Source organism: Oncorhynchus clarkii, chromosome 8 (assembly GCF_045791955.1).
Source record: "Oncorhynchus clarkii lewisi isolate Uvic-CL-2024 chromosome 8, UVic_Ocla_1.0, whole genome shotgun sequence".
Lineage (NCBI taxonomy): Eukaryota > Metazoa > Chordata > Actinopteri > Salmoniformes > Salmonidae > Oncorhynchus > Oncorhynchus clarkii.
This window is the reverse complement of record NC_092154.1, coordinates 23,671,203-23,695,612: the sequence shown is the minus strand read 5'-3', so window position 1 is coordinate 23,695,612 and position 24,410 is coordinate 23,671,203. Positions and strand designations below refer to the sequence as shown.

The 24,410-nt window shown below is 41.9% G+C and overlaps 1 protein-coding gene across 2 annotated transcripts in view; it reads left to right on the top strand.

The window, feature by feature from the left end:
- The first annotated feature begins 4,316 nt into the window (after positions 1-4,316).
- Positions 4,317-24,410, top strand: part of LOC139415141 (taxilin beta a) — a 29,405-nt gene continuing 9,311 nt past the window's right edge. The window contains exons 1-5 of one of the 2 annotated variants that reach the window (XM_071162998.1): positions 4,317-4,530; positions 12,180-12,515; positions 14,281-14,372; positions 15,002-15,172; positions 20,239-20,433. In XM_071162998.1, coding sequence (XP_071019099.1) covers positions 12,194-12,515; positions 14,281-14,372; positions 15,002-15,172; positions 20,239-20,433 — 780 coding nt within the window. In that variant the 5' untranslated portion in view covers positions 4,317-4,530; positions 12,180-12,193. The remainder of the gene's footprint in view (positions 4,531-12,179; positions 12,516-14,280; positions 14,373-15,001; positions 15,173-20,238; positions 20,434-24,410) is intronic. The other variant, XM_071162997.1, reaches the window with a different exon arrangement.

Genomic DNA, 24,410 nt, shown 5'->3' with positions numbered 1-24,410 from the left:
CCATTCTTCTCTGCTGATCCGCTCAAGCTCTGTCAGGTTGGATGGAGAGCATCACTGCACAGATATTTTCAGGTCTCCCCAGAGATGTTCGATCGGGTTCAAGTCCGGGCTCTCTACAACATAAAATCCATGTTTACGTGTGTATAGTGCGCATGTTATTGTGTGTTTGTATACATGTGTCTGTACCTATGTTTGTGTTGCTTCACAGTACCCGCTGTTCCATAAGGTGTATTTTTATATTATTTTTAAATCTAATTGTACTGCTTGAATGAGTTACTTGATGTGGAATAGAGTTCCATGTAGTCATGGTTCTATATAGTTCTGTGCGCCTACCATAGTCTGTTTAGGACTTGGGGACTGTGAAGAGACCTCTGTTGGTATGTATTGTGGGGTATGCATGGGTGCCTGAGCTGTGTGCCAGTAGTTCAAACAGACAGCTTGGTGCATTCAACATGTCAAGTTTCTCTTTGTGGCACCTGGCCACACAACTGAACAGTAGTCCAGGTGCAACAAAACTAGGGCCTGTAGGGCCTGCCTTTTTGATAGTGCTGTTAAGAAGGCAGAACAGCGCTTTATTATGGACAGACTTCTACCCATCTTAACTACTATTGTATCAATATGTTTTGACCATGACAGTTTACAATCCAGGGTTACTCCAAGCAGTTTAGTCCCTTCAATTTGCTCAATTTCCACATTATTCATTACAATATTTAGTTCAGGTTTAGGGTTTAGTGAATGATTTGTCCCAAATACAATGATTTTAGTTTTTGAAATATTTAGGACTAACTTATTCCTTGCCACCCATTCTGAAACTAACCGCAGCTCTTTGTTAAGTGTTTGCAGTCACTTCACTTGTTGTAGTAGCTGACGTGTATAGTGTTGAGTCATCCGCATACATATACACACTGGCTTTACTCAAAGCCAGTGTGGCATGTCGTTAGTAAAAACTGAAAAAAGTAAGGGTCCTAGACAGCTGCCCTGGAGAATTCTTGATTCTACCTGGATTGTGTTGGATGGGTTTCCATTAAAGAACACCCTCTGTGTTCTGTTAGACAGGTAACTCTTTATCCATAATATAGCAGTGTAAAGTGTAAAGCCATAACACATACATTTTTCCAGCAGCAGACTATGATCGATAATGTCAAAAGCTGCACTGAAGTCTAACAAAACAGCCCCCACAATATTTTTTATCATCAATTTATTTCAGCCAATCATCAGTCATTTGTGTAAGTGCTGTGCTTGTTGAATGTCCTTCCCAATAAGCATGCTGAAAGTCTGCTGTCAATTTGTTTACTGTAAAATAGCATTGTATATGTTCAAACACAATTTTTTCCAAAAGTTTACTAAGGGTTGGTAACAGGCCGATTGGTTGGCTATTTGAGCCAGTAAAGGGTGCTTTACTGTTCTTAGTAAAGGGGGCTTTACATTTGCTTCCTCCAGAATTGAGATCTGTTTGTTAAGCATAGCCACCTCATTCCTGTAGTCCTCCGCTAGCAAACAACTGCCGCATTGGAACTCCGGATTGTCAATATTGTCACGGACAAGTATGTAAAAAACACTGCGTCTACAGCGCTGGAAACGTTTGTTAGTTACAGTGCCTTGCGAAAGTATTCGGCCCCTTTGAACTTTGCGACCTTTGCCACATTTCAGGCTTCAAACATAAAGATATAAAACTGTATTTTTTTGTGAAGAATCAACAACGATTGGTTGATTCTTCACAAAAAAATACAGTTTTATATCTTTATGTTTGAAGCCTGAAATGTGGCAAAAGGTCGCAAAGTTCAAGGGGGCCGAATACTTTCGCAAGGCACTGTATTCCAGGTGAAGCGGGTTCCATTGCAACCTAGTTAGCTAGCTAGCTGGCTGGTTGCTAGCAGGTGTTGACACAGGTATCTGAGTTCTTGAGTTCCAAAGTTTTCAGTGTTGAGTTTGTGTCTTCACACAGCAGATTTTGTTCCTTTGTTCTCCATTAGATCCGGAGTTCCGTTGTTTTCCACACGTCTTCATTGATAGCTAAATTAAACTTTCAAGAACAATGCAATGCTTCTGAATACTTTCCAAATGCACTGTACATTTAATTTGTGGTCCTTTAGCAGATGCTCTTATCCAGAGCGACTTACACTTACTGCATTCATCTTAAGATAGCTAGGCGGGACAACCACATGTCACAGTCATGGGAAGTAAGTGTTCCCTCAATAAAGTAGTTATCAGCAAAGTCAGAGCTAGTAGGGGGGGGGGGGAATGCAAGTGGGAGTGTGAGTTAACGAAAGGCTTTAAAAATATGTATGTTGAGTTGGGGTGCAGGGTTTGAGTGTGTAGGGTTTGAGCATAGCCTGAACGTAGGGTACTAGCGAAGTAGGATACTGTGCAGTACAACAGACAAGCCATGGCTTTCATTATCAACCTCCACATACTGTCAAGCTGCTGAGATAGTGCCCCATCCCCCACCCCAATCCTGGCCACCTCAATCATGTTCTGAATAATTAGATTTAGGATTCTAATCCCAGTCCAGCAGTAGGATTCAACATATTCTTCTGCTCAGTCAATCCACATCAATCAGATGAATCTGAGTTGCCATTTAGCCAGTCATTGAATTTGACCATATAGAGGGTTCGGGGTCAGTAGCTACATACAGTTTCTTTTAAATATACAGTTCAGTGCTGGCCTATGAAATAGATGGTGCAGAGGCAAAGCTTCCACATGAAATCCATGAAATGAAATAATTAACATTTATGACTTGGCAAGAAGTAGAAGTAGTGTTGCAGCTGGTGGTAAATCAGGGCGCCAACGCAGTTACAAAATGCACTCTGGAGCAGTTAAATGCTCATCATCGGGAGTCATTGCATAAAAGTTTTAATTAAAAAGAGGTCATTTAGATGGCCCAGTGCCATTTTGGCTGCCTCCTGTAAATGTTGATAGCTGATGTCCATCATATATTCCATTGGATTAAATGTATACACATTTGTATGAGTCCTACAAACAGCTCTATTAAATACTTCTATATAACATGAGACATGGCCGTTTTTACAGCGGTCGCAACACAACATAAGCTTTAACTAGGGCCAGGGGAGGAGGTTATCATGACCACATGATACACTACATGACCACAATTATGTGCTCATCGAACATCTCATTCCAAAATCATGTGCATAAAAAATCAAGATGCTGGAACATTGCTGCGGGGAGTTACTTCCATTCAGCCACAAGAGCATTAGTGAGGTCGGCCACCGATGTTGGGTGATTAGGCCTGGCTCGCAGTCGCTGTTCCGATTCATCCCAAAGGTGTTCGATGGGTTTGAGGTTAGGGCTCTGTGCAGGCCAGTCAAGTTCTTCCACACCAATCTTGACAAACCATTTCTGTATGGACCTCGCTTTGTGCATTGGGGCATTCTCATGCTGAAACAAGAAAGGGCCTTCCCCAAACTGTTGTCACAAAGTTGGAAGCACAGAATTGTCTAGAATGTCATTGTATGCTGGAGCGTTAAGATTTCCCTTCACTGGAACTAAGGGGCCTAGCCGAACCATGAAAAACAGACCCAGACCAGTATTCCTCCTCCACCAAACGTTATAGTTGGCACTATGCCTTCGGGCAGGTAGCATTCTCCTGGCATCCGCCAAACCCATATTCATTGGTCAGACGGTGAAGCGTGATTCATCATTCCAGAGAATGCATTTCTACTGCAGTCCAATGGCGGTTGCTCGGCCATGTAAACCTATTTCATGAAGCTCCCGATGAACAGCTCTTGTGCTGACTTTGCTTCCAGAGGCAGTTTGGAACTCGGTAGTGAGTGTTGCAACCGAGGACAGACAATTCAGTACTCGGCTGTCCCCTTCTGTGAACTTGTGTGGCCTACCACTTCACGTCTGTGCCGTTGTTGCTCCTAGGTGTTCCACTTCACATTAATAGCACTTACAGTTGACTGGGGTAGCTCTAGCAAGGTGAAATTTGACAAACTAACTTGTTAGAAAGGTGGCACCCTATGACGGTGCCACGTTGAGAGTCACTGAGCTCTTCAGTAAGGCCATTCTATTGCCAATGTTTGTCTATGGTGATTGCGTGGCTGTGTGCTCGATGTTAAACACCTATCAGCAATGAGTGTGGCTGAAATAGCCGAATCCACTAATTTGAAGGGGTGTCCAAATACTTTTGTATATATAGAAAAACTGGGCCCTAGTTATGAGCCATCTAGGTGACATGGTCAGGAAAAACTCAGTGCCCTAAACAAGAGCTATAATAACCAAACAATCCAAACTTGCACGGTAAAACTGCACCAAACCTTTCTTTAAAAACAGCCCCTGGAGATTCCAGGAAGGACAGGCAAGGGTGGGCCTTTGAGCTGCCCTCCAGCAAAGCCTGATCAGAAAGGCTATTATTGTGGCCCCCCATACGCTGACAGCTTCTCCACTTGATGTGAGCAGAGTTGAGTTGCAGGAAGTTATTTTGAGGGGCTTGCCTGTCACAGCTGTTGCCTCAGTCACCAGAGTCCTGTTGGACCCTCTTCACTTTTCTCTTTCTATCCCCTGGACCTGGTAAGTGGATTTCCCAAACACTTTTACACACTGTTCAGGTACAGAAATTCTATGTAAAGTTTGAGTTTTTGGTGGACTTTTCTTTGAGCTATGTCTATCTGCCCTGTTTAGTTCTGATGATTAGTAAAACACTGCTTCATGATGTGTGGTGACAAAGTTGATGAGTTGTCTTTGGCGTTACCTTCGGATCATAGTGACAAATGTGTTGTGCTAGTGTGACATGTGTAACTTATGTAGTGTAAGCTAACTATTCTGTATCATTGTGGTGAATTGAGTTGGTGGTGAAGTATTCTCCTGTGTTAGTTTGGTCTGAAGTCACACTGAATTATTCAGTGTTTTTTTGATTTGTGTTGTTTATTCAACATTATCAGAGGAGGTTATGATCTATTCAAAATCATCAACTGAAACACATTGTCTTTAAAAATATATATGTCATCTCATCAGATGTTTTATCAGCTAACAAAGAATAATGTAGACATTTAGAACATACTGTCAACTGCGTTTTTCACACTTCTACATTAAAAGTGCCGTCATCGACATCAACAGATACGTGGCTGGAATAACAAATAGCTTGACCATATTTAGAGGCTCCTAAAATAGAGTGAGGCCTCAGAACAGGTGCCATGTGCCTGCCCGCTGGAAGCAGGGAGGGTGGGAGAGGGAAAGGGGCTGCAGGGGGGGGGGGGACTAGGGCTAATTTTATCCTGATAAGCAGGGAGCAGTCATGTAGCAATAGAGCTGAGGGATAAACAACCTCTGGATGCTTTAAATTAATTCTGTATTAAATCAAATAGAGAAGTGGGAAGGGAGGCTGCTGTGCCTGAGGTCTATTTGTGACAGGGCAGATTTAAATCCTCACATTGGTATTGTTTCCTGACTCCTGACAGGCTATTGGGTTTTGTGCTATTTTTCACCACCCACAGTGATTTGTTCCACATGCATCAGACTGAAAGTTACTTTACTGAGAATTAATACTATACCTAGTATTCGGTCTAAGAGAAGCTTAAACATCAGATTAAAGATTACAAATGTACATTTCTGAGTTTTCTTTCAGAAAATGTTCATATTTTAGATTAACAAAGAGATATTGCAGTTTGGAGATTTTGTTTTAGATTTAAGCAAGTGGTACACAGGTCACCATTGCTGTTGATTCTAAGAAATATTGTGCTGCTATTTTTATTGACTTGGCCGAAGCTTTTGATACGGTAAACCATTCCATTCTTCTGGGCCGGCTAAGGAGTATTGGTGTCTCTGAGGGGTCTTTGGCCTGGTTTGCTAACTACCTCTCTCAAAGAGTGCAGTGTATAAAGTCAGAACATCTGCTGTCTCAGTCACTGCCTGTCACCAATGGAGTACCCCAAGGCTCAATCCTAGGCCCCACGCTCTTCTCAATTTACATCAACAACATAGCTCAGGCAGTACGAAGCTCTCTCATCCATTTATATGCAGATGAAACAGTCTTATACTCAGCTGGCCCCTCCCCGGATGTTGTGTTAAACGCTCTACAACACAGCTTTCTTAGTGTCCGAAAGCTTTCTCTGCCCTTAACCTTGTTCTGAACACCTCCAAAACAAAGGTTATGTGGTTTGGTAAGAAGAATGCCCCTCTCCCCACCGGTGTGATTACTACCTCTGAGGGTTTAGAGCTTATACAAAAAAAAGGTGCTCTCGAGCGGCTAGATGTTCTTTACCATTCGGCCATCAGATTTGCCACCAATGCTCCTTATAGGACACATCATACCAGTCGCAAAACCCACTGTATACCTGTCGCAAGATCCACTGGTTGATTGATGCCTATTCTAAAACCCTCTAGGGCCTCACTCCCCCCTATCTGAGATACCTACTGCGGCCCTCATCCTCCACATAAAACACCTGTTCTGCCAGTCACATTCTGTTAAAGGTCCCCAAAGCACACACATCCCTGGGTTGCTCCTCTTTTCAGTTCGCTGCAGCTAGTGACTGGAACAAGCTGCAAAAAACACTAAAACTGGACTCAATCATGGACGCTCTTACTGACAGTTGTGGCTGCTTCGCGTGATGCATTGTTGTCTGTGCCCAATAATGTTTGTACCATGTTTTGTGCTGATGCCATTTGTTGCTACCATGTTGTTGTCATGTTGTGTTGCTGCCGTGCTATGTTGTTGTCTTAGGTCTCTCTTTATGTAGCTTTATGTAGTGTTGTGATGTGTGTTTTGTCCTATATATATATATATCTCTGCCCCCGTCCCCGCAGGAGGCTTTTGCCTTTTGGTAGGACATCATTGGGGTGGCAGGGTAGCCTAGTGGTTAGAGTGTTGGACTAGTAACTTGGAAGGTTGCAAGTTCAAATCCCTGAGCTGACAAGGTACAAGTCTGTCATTCTGCCCCTGAGCAGGCCGTCATTGAAAATAAGAATTTGTTCTTAACTGAATTGCCTAGTTAAATAAAGATTCAATAAAAAATGTCATAAAAAAAAACAGATAGCGGTCACGCACACCTGCCTACAATTGCTAATAACCCATCAGCAACCGCTTGACTATATGTGTTAAAGTGAAAATCTGAGGCCCATGCCCGACCTGAAAATGTGCACAGTCAAAGACTGCAGAACGATTTTATGACAAGGGGTGCAGAATTTGTTGTTGCTGCCTGATTTAGATTTGTTTCTGCTTATAATTTCTGACATTTTGGTAGGCTATTTGATAGTCAACTTGTCTATAATTAGATACATATAGCTTATCTTTTGTTGCCATAGAATGAATTCTTCAATCTAGTTGACTTAGGTAAAGTTTTCTCTGTCATCGTTCGCGGATGACAAAAAAAACACCCAACGTGTTTCTGATAAGGTTTCAGTTCAGCTTTGATGCATATTTCACATGGTTGAAATCAGCTTTTATGATAAAGACAGCACCAACTGGGCAATGCATTCTCTCATGATGCAGAAATAAAGAAATCATATTCCTCCACTCCTGTTCCCAAGTCCAAATTTAGCCTACATTTGGTGCATCATTTTACTGCAAGAAATGCTTAATTCTGCATGAGTTATTATTACATTTCTAAACCATACCAAACCATCTTTGGTATGGTGTCCCAATATTATTTGAATTGGGGAAGTGTGATCATAATCATTAGGATATTTTAGCTATCCTCAGTAGATGACATCCTAAATGCCCCCAGCCTTAAGATGTGATGTAAAGAGCTAACTTGCACTTGATGTGCGTTTTTAGGCTATGGATGAGAAAGTGAACTTGTTCAAAACATTTAGCTCTGTTGTATGCTGATTTGCGATCTATTAACAGCAAGGGTTGCATTAAATAGGCTCAATATTTCTTTATGATGCATTTGGCGATATTCAATTTATTCGCATTAAACGTGAAAGTGTATACATGTACGCCCTTTATATATACAGTTGAAGTCGGAAGTTTACATACACCTTAGCAAAAATACATTTAACTCACATTTAAACTTCACAATTCCTGACAGGTTTGTAGCCCTCCTTGCTCGCACAAGCTTTTTCAGTTCTGCACACAAATTTTCTATAGGATTGAGGTCAGGGCTTTGTGATAGCATCTCCAATACCTTGACTTTGTTGTCCTTAAGCCATTTTGCCACAACTTTGGAAGTATGCTTGGGGTCATTGTCCATTTGGAAGACTAATTTGCGACCAAGCTTTAACTTCCTGACTGATGTCTTGAGATGTTGCCTCAATATATCCACATCATTTTCCTACATCATAATGCCATCTATTTTGTGAAGTGCACCAGTCCCTCCTGCAGCAAAGCACCCCCCCACAGCATGATGCTGCCACCCCTGTGCTTCACTGTTGGGATGGTGTTCTTCGGCTTGCAAGCCTCCCGCTTTTTCCTCCAAACATAATGATGGTCATTATGGCCAAACAATTTTATTTTTGTTTCATCAGACCAGAGGACATTTCTCCAAAAAGTACGATCTTTGTCCCATGTGCAGTTGCAAACAGTAGTCTGGCTTTTCCATGGCGGTTTTGGAGCAGTGGCTTCTTCCTTGCTGATAGTCTTAATAGTCTTTCAGATTATTTCGATATAGGACTCGTTTTACTGTGGATAGAGATACTTTTGTACCTGTTTCCTCCAGCATCTTCACAAGGTCCTTTGCTGTTGTTCTGGGATTGATTTGCACTTTTCGCACCAAAGTACGTTCATCTCTAGGAGACAGAACACGTCTCCTTCCTGAGCAGTATGACGGCTCCGTGGTCCCATGGTGTTTATACTTGAGTACTATTGTTTGTACAGATGAACGTGGTACCTTCAGGCGTTTGGAAATTACTCCCAAGGAAGAACCAGACTTGTGGAGGTCTACATTTTTTTCTGAGGTCTTGGCTGATTTCTTTTGATTTTCCCATGATGTCAAGCAAAGAGGCACTGAGTTTGAAGGTAGGCCTTGAAATACATCCACAGGTACACCTCCAATTGACTCAAATGATGTCAATTAGCCTATCAGAAGCTTCTAAAGCCATGACATAATTTTTTTGAATTTTTCAAGCTGTTTAAACGCACATTCAACTTAGTGTATGTAAACTTCTGACCCACTGGAATTGTGATACAGTGAATTATAAGTGAAATAATCTGTCTGTAAATAATTGTTGGAAAAATTACTTGTGTCATACACAAAGTAGATGTCCTAACCGACTTGCCAAAACTATAGTTTGTTAACAAGAAATTTGTGGAGTGGTTGAAAAATGAGTTTTAATGACTCCAACCTAAGTGTATGTCAACTTCCGACATCAACTGTAGGCTATGCACTTCATTAAATTGATCGATGTCATGCCTGCTCCCGCTCCCCCTTCCTGGCACTCGAGGGCGCCAGGCTGCCCATCATTTTACGCACGTCACCTTCTTAACGTGCATCAGCGCTTGATTGGACTCACCTGTACTCCTTCACGTTTTGATTGCCTTCCCTATATCTGTCTGTTCCTCTGTTTCATACCCGTGTCAGCATTAATGTTTTTTATGTCCAGAAGCTCTCCTGTCCTGCTTCATATATGTTTATTAATTAAATGTTCACTCCCTATACTTGCTTCTCGTCTCCAAGTGCCTGTCCTCACAGAATGCTGACACCACAATTTGAAGCATCAGGGAGTTTTTGCTTTTGTTTTTATTGGTAACGTCGGGTCCGGGAGCCACTGCCGATGGAGCCGGGGGGCCTCAGTTGGCTCGTCGGGCTTCCACGCCTTAGCTGGCTCGAGAGGTTTTCTTGCCTCGGTTGCCTCGGCAGGTTCCCATCCCACGTCATGCCTCAGCCGGCTCGTCAGGCTTTCACGCCTCAGCCGGATCATCAGCCTCCCATGCCTCAGTCGGCTCATTGGGCTTCTACGCCTCGCCCAGGTATCACACCTGCCCCCGCTCCCCCTCCCTGGCTCTCAAAGGGGACAGACTGCCCATCATTACGCACACCTGTCACCTTAATTACGCGCATTAGCGCTTCATTGGACTCACCTGTACTCCTTCCCATTTTGATTGCCTTCCTTATATCTGTCTGTTCCTCTGTTTCATCCCCGTGTCAGCATTAATGTCATTATGTTTTTCATGTCCAGACGCTCTTCTGTCCTATTTTATGTCTGTTTATTGATTAAATGTTCACTCCCTGTACTTGCTTCTCGTCTCCAAGCATCTGTCCTTATCATCAAATCAGTTATTGTTTTCATGCTCAAACCGTGAGCAATAGGCTACCTGTCAAACTCAGCCATTTCTCTCAAAACACAGGGATGTCGATTGGCACGGGGCTAGTACTATCAGAAGACTTGGAGTTTGCCAGAAAAACAGTAGGTTATTCTGATTAGTCAATGCCATATTTCAGTTTTCATTTAACCAATCTAAACAGTATGCTACTGTTCCCTTGACATGCCATAGGCCTATTTGAAGTCCCGTCTTGTGACTGTCAGATTTGTTTAGCGCCTCACAATCATGACACATAACATAGCGCTGGCAAGGCTTTCATCCTCTTTTACCACTTCACCAAATATTTTACAAACATTACTTTTCTGGCCCTCCCTTCTCATTATTTTCAACTCTCCTTTCCCAGCTTTTGTTTTATTGAATTAAACTTGGACAATGTCCGTTTTGCCTGCGATTGACGTTAAGTTTTTCTACCCGTTCTCAAAAGCATTATTTGGAGATTGTCTGTGTAGGCTATTTGATGCGTTTACAGCCCTGAAGTTTAAGCTTATGCACTAATACCAGATAGCCTAAAATAGTGAAAGAAAAGCCTCAATGAAGCCTATATAAATTGCACAACAATAACTTTTTTAAAGGCATTGCTTCTCTTTATTCAAACCTGAATGACCCTAAAACCGTCCACCCGGCGGATATGAGTCATCCCGTGCACCACTATTACACAGGTACCTTTTTAGTATAGTTAGTATTATTAGTATAGTTGTCCGTTTTTTTGTTAGTTTTCTAATGTGTCTCCGTATCTGCCACATGGGTGGTAGTACACTACCTTACCAAAATTATGTGGACACCTGCTCATCGAACATCTCATTCCAAAATCATGGGCATTAATATGGGGTTGGTCCTCCCTTTACTGCTATAGCAGCCTGCACTCTTCTGGGAAGGCTTTCCGCTAGATGTTGGAACATTGCTGCGGGGACTTTCGGTTTCCATTCAGCCACAAGAGCATTAGGGAGGTCGGCCACTGATGTTGGGCGACTAGGCATGGCTCACAGTCTGCGTTCCAATTCATCCCAAAGGTGTTTGATGGGGTTGAGGTCAGGGCTCTGTGCAGGCCAGTCAAACTCTTCCACACCGACCTTGACAAACAATTCTGTATGGACCTCACTTTGTGCACGGGGGCATTGTCATGCTGAAACAGGAAAGGGCCTTTCCCAAACTATTGTCACAAAGTTAGAAGCACAGAATCTTCGAGAATGTCATTGCTGTAATGTTAAGATTTCCCTTTACTGGAACTATGGGGCTTAGCCCAAACCGTGAAAAACAGCCCCAGACCATTATTCCTCCTCCACCAAACTTTACAGTTGGCACTATGATTTGGGCAGATGGTGTTCTCCAGGCATCCGCCAAACCCAGATTTGTCTGTCAGACTGCCAGATCGTGAAGTGTGATTCATCACTCCAAAGAACGTGTTTCCACTTCTCCAGAGTCCAATGGCGGCAAACTTTACACCACTCCAGCTGACACTTGGCATTGTGCATGGTTATCTTAAGCTGCTCGGCCATGGAAACCCATTTCATGAAGCTCCCGACCAATGGTTCTTGTGCTGACGTTGCTTCTGGGGGCAGTTTGGAACTCGGTAGTGAGTGTTGCAGACGATTTTTACATGTTAAATTCACTTGGTGGTCCCATTTTGTGAGCTTGTGTGAGCCGTTGTTGCTCCTAGACGTTTCCACTTCAATAATAGCACTTACAGTTGACGGGGGCAGCTCTACCAGTGCAGCAATTTGGCGAACTGACTTGTTGGAAAGGTGGCATCCTATGAGAGTGCCACATTGAAAGTCACTGAGCTCTTCAGTAAGGCCATTCTATTGCCAATGTTTGTCTATGGAGATTTCATGGCTGTGTGCTCGATTTTATACACCTGTCAGCCACGAGTGTGGCTGAAATATCCACTAATTTGAAGTGGTGTCCACAGACTTTTGTATATACAGGACATCTAACATCCTATATCTCTGTCCCCTCTCAGCCACATCTGTGAGAATGGAGATCAACGTCCAGTCTGTTGCAGAGGTCATCCCAGCCCAGACCAGTGTGACTCCACCACCATCCCCAGTCACAGCAGAGACCCCGGTCCCTCTACCCCAGGAGGGCCAGCACATGGACCCCATGGAGGAGTTTGGTCATCGGCTGGACGAAATTATCAACACCTACGGCTCCGCAGCCAGCCTGATAGAGAAACAGTGCATCATCCTGGAAACGGATAAGGTGGAAGAGGAGGCAAGCGGAGAGGAAGCTGATGAAGTCACAGCCGCCAAGAACGCCAGCACGGGCAAGGATGCAAAGAAGTTGCTGAAAGGGTTAGGTAGGTGGATTTAGGGAGGTCAATGTTTTGTTTTCTTCATGCATTACTTGGATTGTGCAGTTTTGTTTTTAAAGACAACATTAACACTTTGATATATTTAGAAAACATAGTCAAGTCCCACAACCTTACATTCAGCAGCAGAATGGTTTTGTATTTCAACACAGCTATGCTATAATCTGTTGTTGTCCGACAACAGTATCTGTGAGCGCAAAGACGGGGCAGTGTGCTAATGAGATAGACAAGAGGAGGTATTCTAGTTACCACTCAACAAGCATTCAATTGACAGAACATGTGTTAAAAGAAATTATTGGATACATAATGATGTATATCGCGCTTAAGAATAGTTTTCATTGACTTCAAATATATACTGAACAAAAATATGAACGCAACATGCGACAATTTCAAAGATTTTACTGTTACAGTTCATTTAAGCACATCAATCAATGAAAATAAATTAATTAGGCCCTAATCTATGGATTTCACATTACTGGAAATACAGATATGCATCTGTTGATTACAGATACCTTAAACAAATGGGCCTCACAATGGGCCTCAGGATCTCGTTGCGGCATCTTTGTGCATTTAAATTGGTGGACATTCCTGCAGTCAGCATGCCTATTGCACGCTCCCTCAAATCTTGAGACATCTGTGACGTGTTGTGTGACAAAACTGACAATTTTAGAGTGGCCCTCTACTGTCCCCGGCACAAGGTGCACCTGTGTTATGATCATGCAGTTTAATCAGCTTCTTGATATGCCACACCTGTCCAGTGGATGGATTATCTTGGCAAAGGGGAAATGCTCACTAACAGGGATGTAAACAAATGTGTGCACAACATTTGAAAGAAATAAGCTTTTGTATGGAACATTTATGAGATATTTAATTTCTGTCCTGAAACATGGGACCAACACACTTTACATGTGTTTATATTTTTGTTCACTGTAAATGGGCTGGCAGGTAGCCTAGCAGTTAGAGTGTTGGGCCAGTAACTGAAAGGTTGCTCGTTTGAATCCCTGAGCTGACAAGGTGAAAAATTTGTCAATGTGCACTTAAGCAAGGCACTTAACCTTAATTGCTCAGGAGTCACTGTTAATAATGGAAGACCATGGCCATGACCCTACTCTCAGGGGGAGTTGGGATATGCAAAAAAATAAATCAAATTCACACATGCGTATAATACACACTTGTAAATGTTTGAAATAGAACAAATATAAGCATCCACCAAATTATTATTATATAGTCAGAGGATGCATTCCTTCATCTTCTTTTGAATCTAAGACTTACTGTATAAGTGGGCAAGATCATTTAAAATCATGACTGCTTATCCACAAAGGAACAAGCAGACATGTTAAGTGTCATGTTATTGTATCTCAACATCCATCCAGGTTGTGCCATGTTCAGACTGTGTTTTGAGGACAGGTTACACAAGTTATGGGGAGTGGCCTGCTTCAGAGCAACACAAAGTGTATTTTCTAACCAAAAGCAGATGTTGGAGATAGTTTCTTTGCCTCAACATGAAACCAGGCCAGCAACAGAGGGTAATACAAATCTTGGTTACGCATTTTCAACCATTTGATTTTATTTGCTTTTCCAAAGCCATAGGTGTCAAGATGCAAGAGCTTTCATGCAGGGGAAATTGCTTCAGAAAAGTATTTATTTTGAAACCATTTATAGAATGATCCCTGTTGGCCTTTTTTCATCTTTCTTTTTCTAGTGCCTGTCCAAATGGAAACAAACACTACATGATTTCTCTCTATCCACACAGGAAAGGAGGGCACGCTTCTAATGCAAAGTTTGAACAAGCTGTGCACGCCAGAAGAGAAACTGGATGCTCTACTCAAGAAGTATGCCGAACTGGTGAGTGTTCTCTTCTCCCCTCTATCAGCACACCAGAGAGTAGAGTCTTTCAGCACAGCAGGAACCAGCAGCAATAAAACAGACCAGGGAAAGTTAAAAGGAAACAAATAAAAGCACACATGAATCAACAGGGAAAACAGAGAGTGCCTAGTGAGATCTTGAAAGTGGTTCAGTCTCGTACCGTGATGACCTAAATATTCTGCGCCTCTGGCTGCAAAGGCGAATATGAACGCAAAGGCCATATTCCATAATAAGACAGCTAGCTACAACATGGCTCTGTAATTACTCAACAAGGCAACATCAGGAACACTAGGCATTATGAATAATATTACCAAAGACATCGCCTACCAGTCTGCTTCATGTGTAGTAATTGGACAGTTCCTACATATACAGTGCATAGTATCACCAGGAAAAAGAAAGAGACAAACCTAAAGAGATGTCGAGATGAAACAAATATATACCCATCCACCCACCCAGCCATACCAAATCCTCTTAGGACATGTTTTTATTATTTTAGTCACCCAGTCGGTTGTTAGCCAAAAGCAGCTTAGACAGCCCAAGTCTGAACAGAGGGCAGAGGCTGAAAGGCAGTGCAATGTATATGTCACATCTGTCTGCATGGTCCACAGCTGGAGGAGCGTCGAGGGGAGCAGAAGCAGCTTCAGTTCCTTCAGAAGAAGCAGGGCCACATGGGGAAGGAGAGGGACCAGCTCCAGTACGAGCACAGCAGAGCCATCCTGGCCCACAGCAAACTGGAGGGCCTCTGCAGGGAACTCCAGAGGCACAACAAGACCCTCAAGGTGGGTGATAACTGTTCGGCTCCATCACTACACTAATCTACTCGACATTATGGGTTCAAGACCCTGAAGGTGGGTTGATGTTCACTGCTCAGCTCTAAAATAACTCAAGAAATCTGTCATTAATTTTGACGTTTTCACAGAGGAGATCTTAGTCGTGCAATTTTACATATCTAACTAAGATGTTTGGTGCAGTATTCCTCAGGTGAACAAAATGTGCATGAAAATGAGTTGTCTATCATTGAATGACAACAAACACTTAATTGACGAATCCCTACTGTTGACCAATGACAGATGAAATGGCGTAGACTTTGGCTCCAAACTTCAGCTTGCCTTGAGAACATTGTTTGTGTGTATGAACAGCCGAAAACCCTTACCAAAGACCAAAATTAACAAAAATGCTACAAAATGTCTTAATATACAGTACCAGTCAAAGGTTTGGACAGACCTACTCATTCTTTATTTTTACTATTTTCTACATTGTAGAATAATAGTGAAGACATCAACACTATGAAATAACATATGTAGAATCATGTAGTAAGCAATAAAGTGTTATAAACAAATCAAAATATATTTTATATTTGAGATTCTTCAAAGTAGAACGTTCTACTTAACCCCAGTGTCATGGCTAAATTCCCAATCTGGCCTTCATATCATCATGGCCACCGAATCATCCCCAGCTTACAATTAGCTCTTTCATCCCCCCTACTTTCCCCTGTAACTATTCCCCAGGTCGTTGCTGTAAATGAGAATGTGTTCTCAGTCAACTTACCTGGTAAAATAAGGGTAAAATAAAATAAATAAATAAAGCAACCCTTTGCCTTGATGACTGCTTTGCACACTCTTGATATTCTCAACCAGCTTCACATGGAATGCTTTTCCAACAGTCTTGAAGGAGTTCTCATATATGCTGAGCACTTATTGACTGTTTATCCTTCACTCTGCGGTCCAACTCATCCCAAACTTTCTGAAATTGAGTTGAGGTTGGGTGATTGTGGAGGCCAGGTCATCTGATGTAGCACTCCATCACTCTCCTTACAGGTCAAATAGCCCTTACACAGCCTGGAGGTGTGTTGGGTCATTGTCCTGTTGAAAGACAAATGATAGTCCCACTAAGCGCAAACTAGATGGGATGGCGTATTGCTGCAGAATGCTGTGGTAGCCATGCTGGTTAAATGTGCCTTGAAATCTAAATAAATCACAGACAGTGTGACCAGCAAAGCACCCCCACACCATCACACCTCCTCCTTCATGCTTCACGGTGGGAACCACACATGCAGAGATCATCCATTCACCTACTCTGCGTCTCACAAAGACATAGCAGTTGGAACCAAAAAACTCAAATTTGGACTCTTCAGACAAAAGGACAGATTTCCACCGGTTTAATGTCCATTGCTTGTGTTTCTTGGCCCAAGCAAGTCTCTTCTTATTATTGGTGTCCTTTAGTAGTGTTTTCTTTGCAGCAATTCGACCACGAAGGCCGGATTCAAGTAGTCTCCTCTGAGCAGTTGATGTTGAGATGTGTCTGTTACTTGAACTATGTGAAGCATTTATTTTGGCTGCAATCTGAGGCCCAGTTAACTCTAATGAACTTATCCTCTGCAGCAGAGGTAACTCTGGGTCTTCTGTTCCTGTGTCGGTCCTCATGAGAGCCAGTCTCATCATAGCGCTTGATGGTTTTTGCGACGGCACTTGAAGAAATGCTAACATTTGACATTTTCCAGGATTGACTGACCTTCATGTCTTAAAGTAATGATGGACTGTCGTTTCTCTGTCATTATGTTCTTGCCATAATATGGACTTGGTCTTTTTCCAAATATGGCTATCTTCTGTATACCACCCCTACCTTGTCACAACACAACTGATTAAATTAACTTTTAACAAGGCACACCTGTTAATTGAAATGCATTCCAGGTGATGACCTCATAAAGCTGTTTGAGAGAATGCCACGAGTGTGCAAAGCTGTCATTTAAAAAAAATATATATATATTTCACCTTTATTTAACCAGGTAGGCCAGTTGAGAACAAGTTCTCATTTACAACTGCGACCTGGCCAAGATTAAGCAAAGCAGTGCGACACAAACAACACAGAGTTACACATGGAATAAACAAACGTACAGTCAAAAACACAATAGAAAGGTCTATATACAGTGTGTGCAAATTAAGTAAGATTAGGGAGGTAAGGCAATAAATAGGCCGTAGTGGCAAAATAATTACAATTTATCTATTAAACACTGGAGTGATAGATGAGCAGAAAATGAATGTGCAAGTAGAGATACTGGGGTGCAAAGGAGCAAAACAAATAAATAACAATATGGGGATGAGGTAGTTGGGTGGGCTAATTACAGATGGGCTATGTACAGGTGCAATGATCTGTAAGCTGCTCTGACAGCTGATGCTTAAAGTTAGTGAGGGAGATATGAGTCTCCAGCTTCAGTGATTTTTGCAATTCGTTCCAGTCATTGGCAGCAGACAACTGGAAGGAAAGGTGGCCAGTAGGCTTTGGGGATGACCAGTGAACTATACCTGCTGGAGCGTGTGCTACGGGTGGGTGCTGCTATGGTGACCAGTGAGCTGAAATAAGGCGGGGCTTTACCAATAAAAGACTTATAGATGACCTGGAGCCAGTTGGTTTGGCGACGAATATGAAGCGAGGGCCAGACAACAAGAGCATACAGGTCGCAGTGGTGGGTAGTATATGGGGCTTTGGTGACAAAATGGATGGCACTGTGAAAGACTACATCCAATTTGCTGAGTAGAATGTTGGAGGCTATTTTGTAAATGACATTGCCGAAGTCAAGGATCGGTAAGATAGTCAGTTTTATGAGGGTATGTTTGGCAGCATGTGTGAAGGATGCTTTGTTGCGAAATAGGAAGCCGATTCTAATTTTGGATTGGAGAGTTTTAATGTGAGCCTGGAAGGAGAGTTTACAGTCTAACCAGACACCTGGGTATTTGTAGTTGTCCACATATTCTAAGTCAGAACCGTCCAGAGTAGTGATAATAGACGGGCGGGCAGGTGCGTGCAACGATCAGTTGAAGAGCATGCATTTAGTTTTACTTGCATTTAAGAGCAGTTGGAGGCCACGGAAGGAGAGTTGTATGGCATTGAAGCTCAACTGGAGGATTGTTAACACGAAGGGCCAAAGAAGGGCCAATGTAGGTCATCAAGGCAAAGGGTGGCTACTTTGAAGAATCTCAAATATATTTTGATTTGTTTAACACTTTTTGGTAACAACATGATTTCATATATGTTATTTCATAGTTTTGATGTCTTCACTATTAATCTACAATGTAGAAAATAGTAAAATATAAAGAAAAAACATTGAATGAGTAGGTATGTCCAAACTTTTGACTGGTACTGTATGTACAAACTGTTCCTGTATTGGAGTCAACCTTTAGTTGACTCCAATACACAGCAGGGGAGCAGAGCAACAATCTACCAGCCTCTTACTGTATGTTTAATCAACTGATCTATTGATGTCTCACTGTTGGTAGCTGTGAGTATTGAAACTCAAATAGACTTGATGAGTGAAATAGGACATCAAATGCAGGAGAGAGAAAATGTTACTGTCCACTGCACATTTGATTTTGTTTCTTAAACTACTGGTATTTTCATTCTAAAAGTTAGATGGCTAAAGGGGCCACTTCCAAAAGGCCTTGACTCTCTTCCCTGAGTCAGAGTGCTCTCAATGTGAGAGGGTCATAGCTCAATTAGCCCTTACATGCTTGAGTGTCCTGTTACATCTATAAATAATAGATTGACACATGTTTTGTCATCCCATTATAAGCAGTTTGTCTGTAAGGTTTCAAAGAAAGTCCATGACCAATAGCACTACCTAATTTGGCCACATGCTTAAGCAAAGGTCACAGGTTTAGTATAATCAAAGATTTATATTGTGTTGCCACTGCTGTTAGTTCTCTTAATGTGAAACCTCTTCAGCTAAATCTCCGGTTTTGATTACGTTTATCCCTTAATTCACCATCACTGAACCCAGCTTCACGTATTCTTTGATTCACAGCCAACAATTATGTACACAGTATGATTAAATTGGCATTTGATTTGTTTATGAATCATTTATAAATCACCCTATTGGTCATTAATGGCATAATGCTCAATGATCTGTAAACAAATTGACCTTTTTCACTGGATCAGTATCCTGTCTATTGTGTACCACTTACACAACCTCTGGGACGTATTTCATCTCCTGTTCTTCTCCCCTGGGGAGGTAATTGGACACCCCGTCTCTCTACACTTGGAGGACCTCTGTTGTCTCTCACTGCCACACTGCGCCGTGTGTGTGTATTAGTGTGTGTGTGATTCACACTCAGGCCTTGGGAGGAGACCCCTCAGACACAGGGCACCGGTGTCGTGGCTCTCTGACAAGAGGGATGGTCTCATTGGTCTATTGTGGCATCTGCCCTTCGACTATAAATCAAAGGCAAGAGAAAAAGGCTCAGAGGCACAAGCAGAGGATGGGCGCGGCCCTCCCCTGATGGGCTAGATCTCTAAAGCCTTGACACATCCATCTCTTTCCTTCTAACATCTTCACATTTCAATGTCTAAAGGAAATCAGGTTGGAAGCAGAGTTAGGGTTATCATTTGACTATTGGGTATAACCGATTGATATGCAGCAATCATTATGCAAAAATGAACATTGTTAGTACATGCAAAGTGAATCAAAATGTGCCGATTTGAATGGGAATGTGACAGCTGTTCAAAGTGGAACATCATGTATTGTCATCTGGTAGCAGAGTCTGAGGAGGAGTGGCGTTAATGTGCTTTGCTACTTCAGTGGTAGGAGCTCTGTCTTTGAGCACTTAGCTGCAGGTTGAATTGAGTTACATTTCCCATGTGGGAGCTTACGCCTGTGTCATTTGTAAAATAAACAGCCATGTCTTAATATAGAAACTCTGGCAATGCTTGGCTTGCTTCTCAGTAAGCTAAGTCTGGAAACTGGCATTTCACAAACCTGACCCCAGCAACTTTATGAGAGGGTTGTGTTGGAGGTTGACTAAAGTCTGAATGTCTCTCTCTCTCTCTCCCTCTCCCCCTCCCTCTCCCTCAGGAGGAGACCCTTGCGCGTTGTCGTGAGGATGAGGAGAAGCGCAGAGAGATCACCACTCACTTCCAGAGCACGCTGACAGACATCCAGGCTCAGATCGAGCAGCACAGTAACCGCAACAACAAGCTGTGTTCGGAGAACACCAACCTGGCAGACAAACTCAAACACATCATCAGCCAGTATGAGCAGAGAGAGGAGGTACACGACAGGAACACTTAACCTCACTGTTACATGTCTGTAAATCTGTACACCCTCATCCCCGGCCTACTAACCCCATGCATGCAGGCTCCAGTCAGAGAGTCATTTGATAACCAAAGACGTTATTGATGATGATTCATCTACAGGAAATGAACACTTGTATGTAATGTTGAGTGAGATAGCTGTGACAAATAAGTTGAGTCAGATAAAGACACTCAGAGACACTTAGAGGCATGGCTGGCCGCAGGAAGATGTTTAGAGGTGGGGGTGCTGGGGGGCACCCTTACTTCCCGCTGCTATGCTTAAATCTATTATTGCTTCCTACTCACATCAATACTTAGAGATATAGCCGGCAAGGGCTCCTTATTTGTGCTGTATACATGACAAATTCATATACCCTTTTTAAGGTTGAATCTCACTAATTGAGTGACACTATAGCATGTCATATACAGCATAATCACAAAAAAACACACTTAATATGAGGGCACGCACTTAATATGTTGTGAAATTTGTTACGAATGTTTTGTAATGTAATGTTTTTCAAATGTATAGTAACATTCAAAAGTTTGGACACACCTACTCATTCAAGGGTTTTTCTTTATTTTTACTATTTTCTACATTGTAGAATAATAGTGAAGACATCAAAACTATGAAATAACATATATGGAATCATGTAGTAACCAAACAAATCAAAATATATTTTATATTTGAGATTCTTCAAAGTAGTGACCTTTTACTTAGTAGCAATGCAAATATCATGGTACAGCTGCATAGACACTCAATCATCATGTTACTTCTTAATAGTACGATTATAAACATATATTATGATGAATAGAATTTAAACTTGTGTCTCATTAAATAAGTGTAGCTAGTTATAATTGTAAAGGCTCAGCAGATAATAAGAAAAGACGATCAGTATTTACCTGGCTAAAAGAGAAGGAATATAATATATATTGTTTATAGGAAACAGTTTTAGATGGAGTTGTGTGGAAAAAGGACTGGGGGGGGGCAAATATACTTCTCCCATGGGGAAAGAAACTCAAAAGGGGTGATGATAATAATTAGCCATTATTTTGATCCAAATGTGCACATTGTCCAAACAGATCCTCAAGGTAGATGGATGATGTTAAATTTGTTATTGGGCCATACACAGATATGGCTCATTAACCTATAAGGTCCATATAATGATGATCCACACTTCTTGAAAATGTACACACTAAAGTTTGGGGTCACTTAGAAATGTCCTTGTTTTTGAAACTAAAGCATTTTTTTTGCCCATTAAAATAACATCAAATAGTTCAGAAAATACAGTGTAGACATTGTAAATGACTATTGTAGCTTAAAAGGCAGATTTTTTATTAAAAATCTACATATGCCCATTATCAGCAAAGGTCACCGTATTCCAATGGCATGTTTAATTTAACCTTTATTTTACTAGGCAAGTCAGTTAAGAACAAATTCTTATTTTCAATGATGGCCTAGGAACAGTGGGTCAACTGTCTTGTTCAGGGGAAGAACGACAGATTTGTACAGGGGTTTGATCTTGCAACCTTTTGGTTACTAGTCCAACGCTCTAACCACTAGGCTACCTTGCCGTCCCACGTTGTGTTAGCTAATGCAAGTTTATCATTTTAAAAGGCTAATTGATCATTAGAAAATCATTTTGCAATTCTGTTAGCACGGCTGAAAACTGTCGTCCTGATTAAAGAAGCAATAAAACTGGCCTTCTTTAGACTAGTTGAGTATCTGGAGCATCAGCATTTGTGGGTTCGATTACAGGTTCAAAATGGCAAGAAACAAATAACTTTCTTCTGAAATCCGTCAGTCGCTGGGCAATACGGACTTTCAGCTCCCTCCAAAGATTTTCTATTGGGTTCAGGTCTGGAGACTGGCTAGGCCACTCCAGGACCTTGAGATGCTTCTTACGGAGCCACTCCTTAGTTACCCTGGCTGTGTGTTTCGGGTTGTTGTCATGCTGGAAGACCCAGCCACGACCCATCTTCAATGCTCTTACTGAAGGAAGGAGGTTGTTGGCCAAGATCTCGCGATACATGGCCCCATCCATCCTCCCTTCAATACGGTGCAGTCGACCTGTCCCCTTTGCAGAAAAGCATCCCCAAAGAATGATGTTTCCACCTCCATGTTTCACGGTTGGGATGGTGTTCTTGGGGTTGTACTCATCCTTCTTCTTCCTCCAAACACGGCAAGTGGAGTTTAGACCAAAAAGCTCAATTTTTGTCACATCAGACCACATGACCTTCTCCCATTCCTCCTCTGGATCATCCAGATGGTAATTGGCAAACTTCAGACGGGCCTGGACATGCGCTGGCTTGAGCAGGGGGACCTTGCGTGCGCTGCAGGATTTTAATCCATGACGGTGTAGTGTGTTACTAATGGTTTTCTTTGAGACTGTGGTCCCAGCTCTTTTCAGATCATTGACCAGGTCATGCCGTGTAGTTCTGGGCTGATCCCTCACTTTCCTCATGATGCCCCATGAGGTGAGATCTTGCATGGAGCCCCAGACCAAGGGTGATTGACCGTCATCTTGAACTTCTTCCATTCTAATAATTACGCCAACAGTTGTTGTCTTCTCACCAAGCTGCTTGCCTATTGTCCTGTAGCCCATCCCAGCCTTGTGCAGGTCTACAATTTTATCCCTGATGTCCTTACACAGCTCCCTGGTCTTGGCCATTGTGGAGAGGTTGGAGTCTGTTTGATTGAGTGTGTGGACAGGTTTCTTTTATACAGGTAACGAGTTCAAACAGGTGCAGTTAATACAGGTAATGAGTGGAGAGCAGGAGTGTTTCTTAAAGAAAAACTAAGCTCTCTGTGAGAGCCGGAATTCTTACTGGTTGGTAGGTGATCAAATACTTATGTCATGCAATAAAATGCAAATTAATTACTTAACAATCATACAATGTGATTTTCTGGATTTTTGTTTTAGATTCCGTCTCTCACAGTTGAAGTGTACCTATGATAAAAATTACAGATCTATGCATGCTTTGTAAGTAGGAAAATATGCTAAATCGGCAGTGTATCAAATACTTGTTCGCCCCACTGTATATGTCACTCCCTTTGGTTTCATTCCCAGTCGTTATTGTTGTTGTTGTTTCTGTTCCTGTTTCATGTTGGTGCGCTGTTTGTGTTTCTTGTTTTGTTCATTTATGAATTAAATGGTTTCACTCCTTGAACTTGCATCCCGACTCTCAGCGCACTCGTTACACACCACATGTTTCAAGAATGGCCATTATCCCTTTATTCAGATTACAACCGCTCACTTTCGGTTATTTGAAAACATCTCCAAAATATCGTTATTTTTTAAACAAGCCATAGAAAGTTGGTTGCAATTTCAGTTTAATCCACCTGAAAAGGCAGAACAAATAATACAACAAATATTGTGGTTAAACTCAAATATACTAATTGATAAAACACCTTTATTTTGTTATTTTATTTTGTTACTGTCGATGTGTAGCTCGTTTTTGGTCACAGGTCCAGGAACGGCTGAAGAATTGCAATACTTACCTAGCGCTAACGCTGCAGATAGCAGTACTTGGTGATTTGAAAAGTCATAGTCAATCGATCAATAATATAATAATTATTTTAAAAAAATGTTTATCTTTAATTTACAATCTTCAGAAACTATGAGAATAGAAAGGTTCAGTAATTTGTGAAGCATCACAGCACAATTGAAAAATATATGGCAAATAGAAATCGCACTGGGTGGACCTCAGAAATAGAGGAAGGCCAGGACTAAAAACAAACAAAATAGAACTATTGTAAAATAGATTGTGTCTATAAAATGTGTTTAGTATGTATATGCTGGAAGTAGAAGCCTAAGTGTTATTGTTTATTAGTTTACTTCAATTTGGGGAGCGGTGGTTGGGTTTACGGGGAATAGAAAAGGAAGGTATACTCCAAAAAATGTGTATATATGTGCATATGTATGTGTATATGTATGAATGTTTATATATATATAT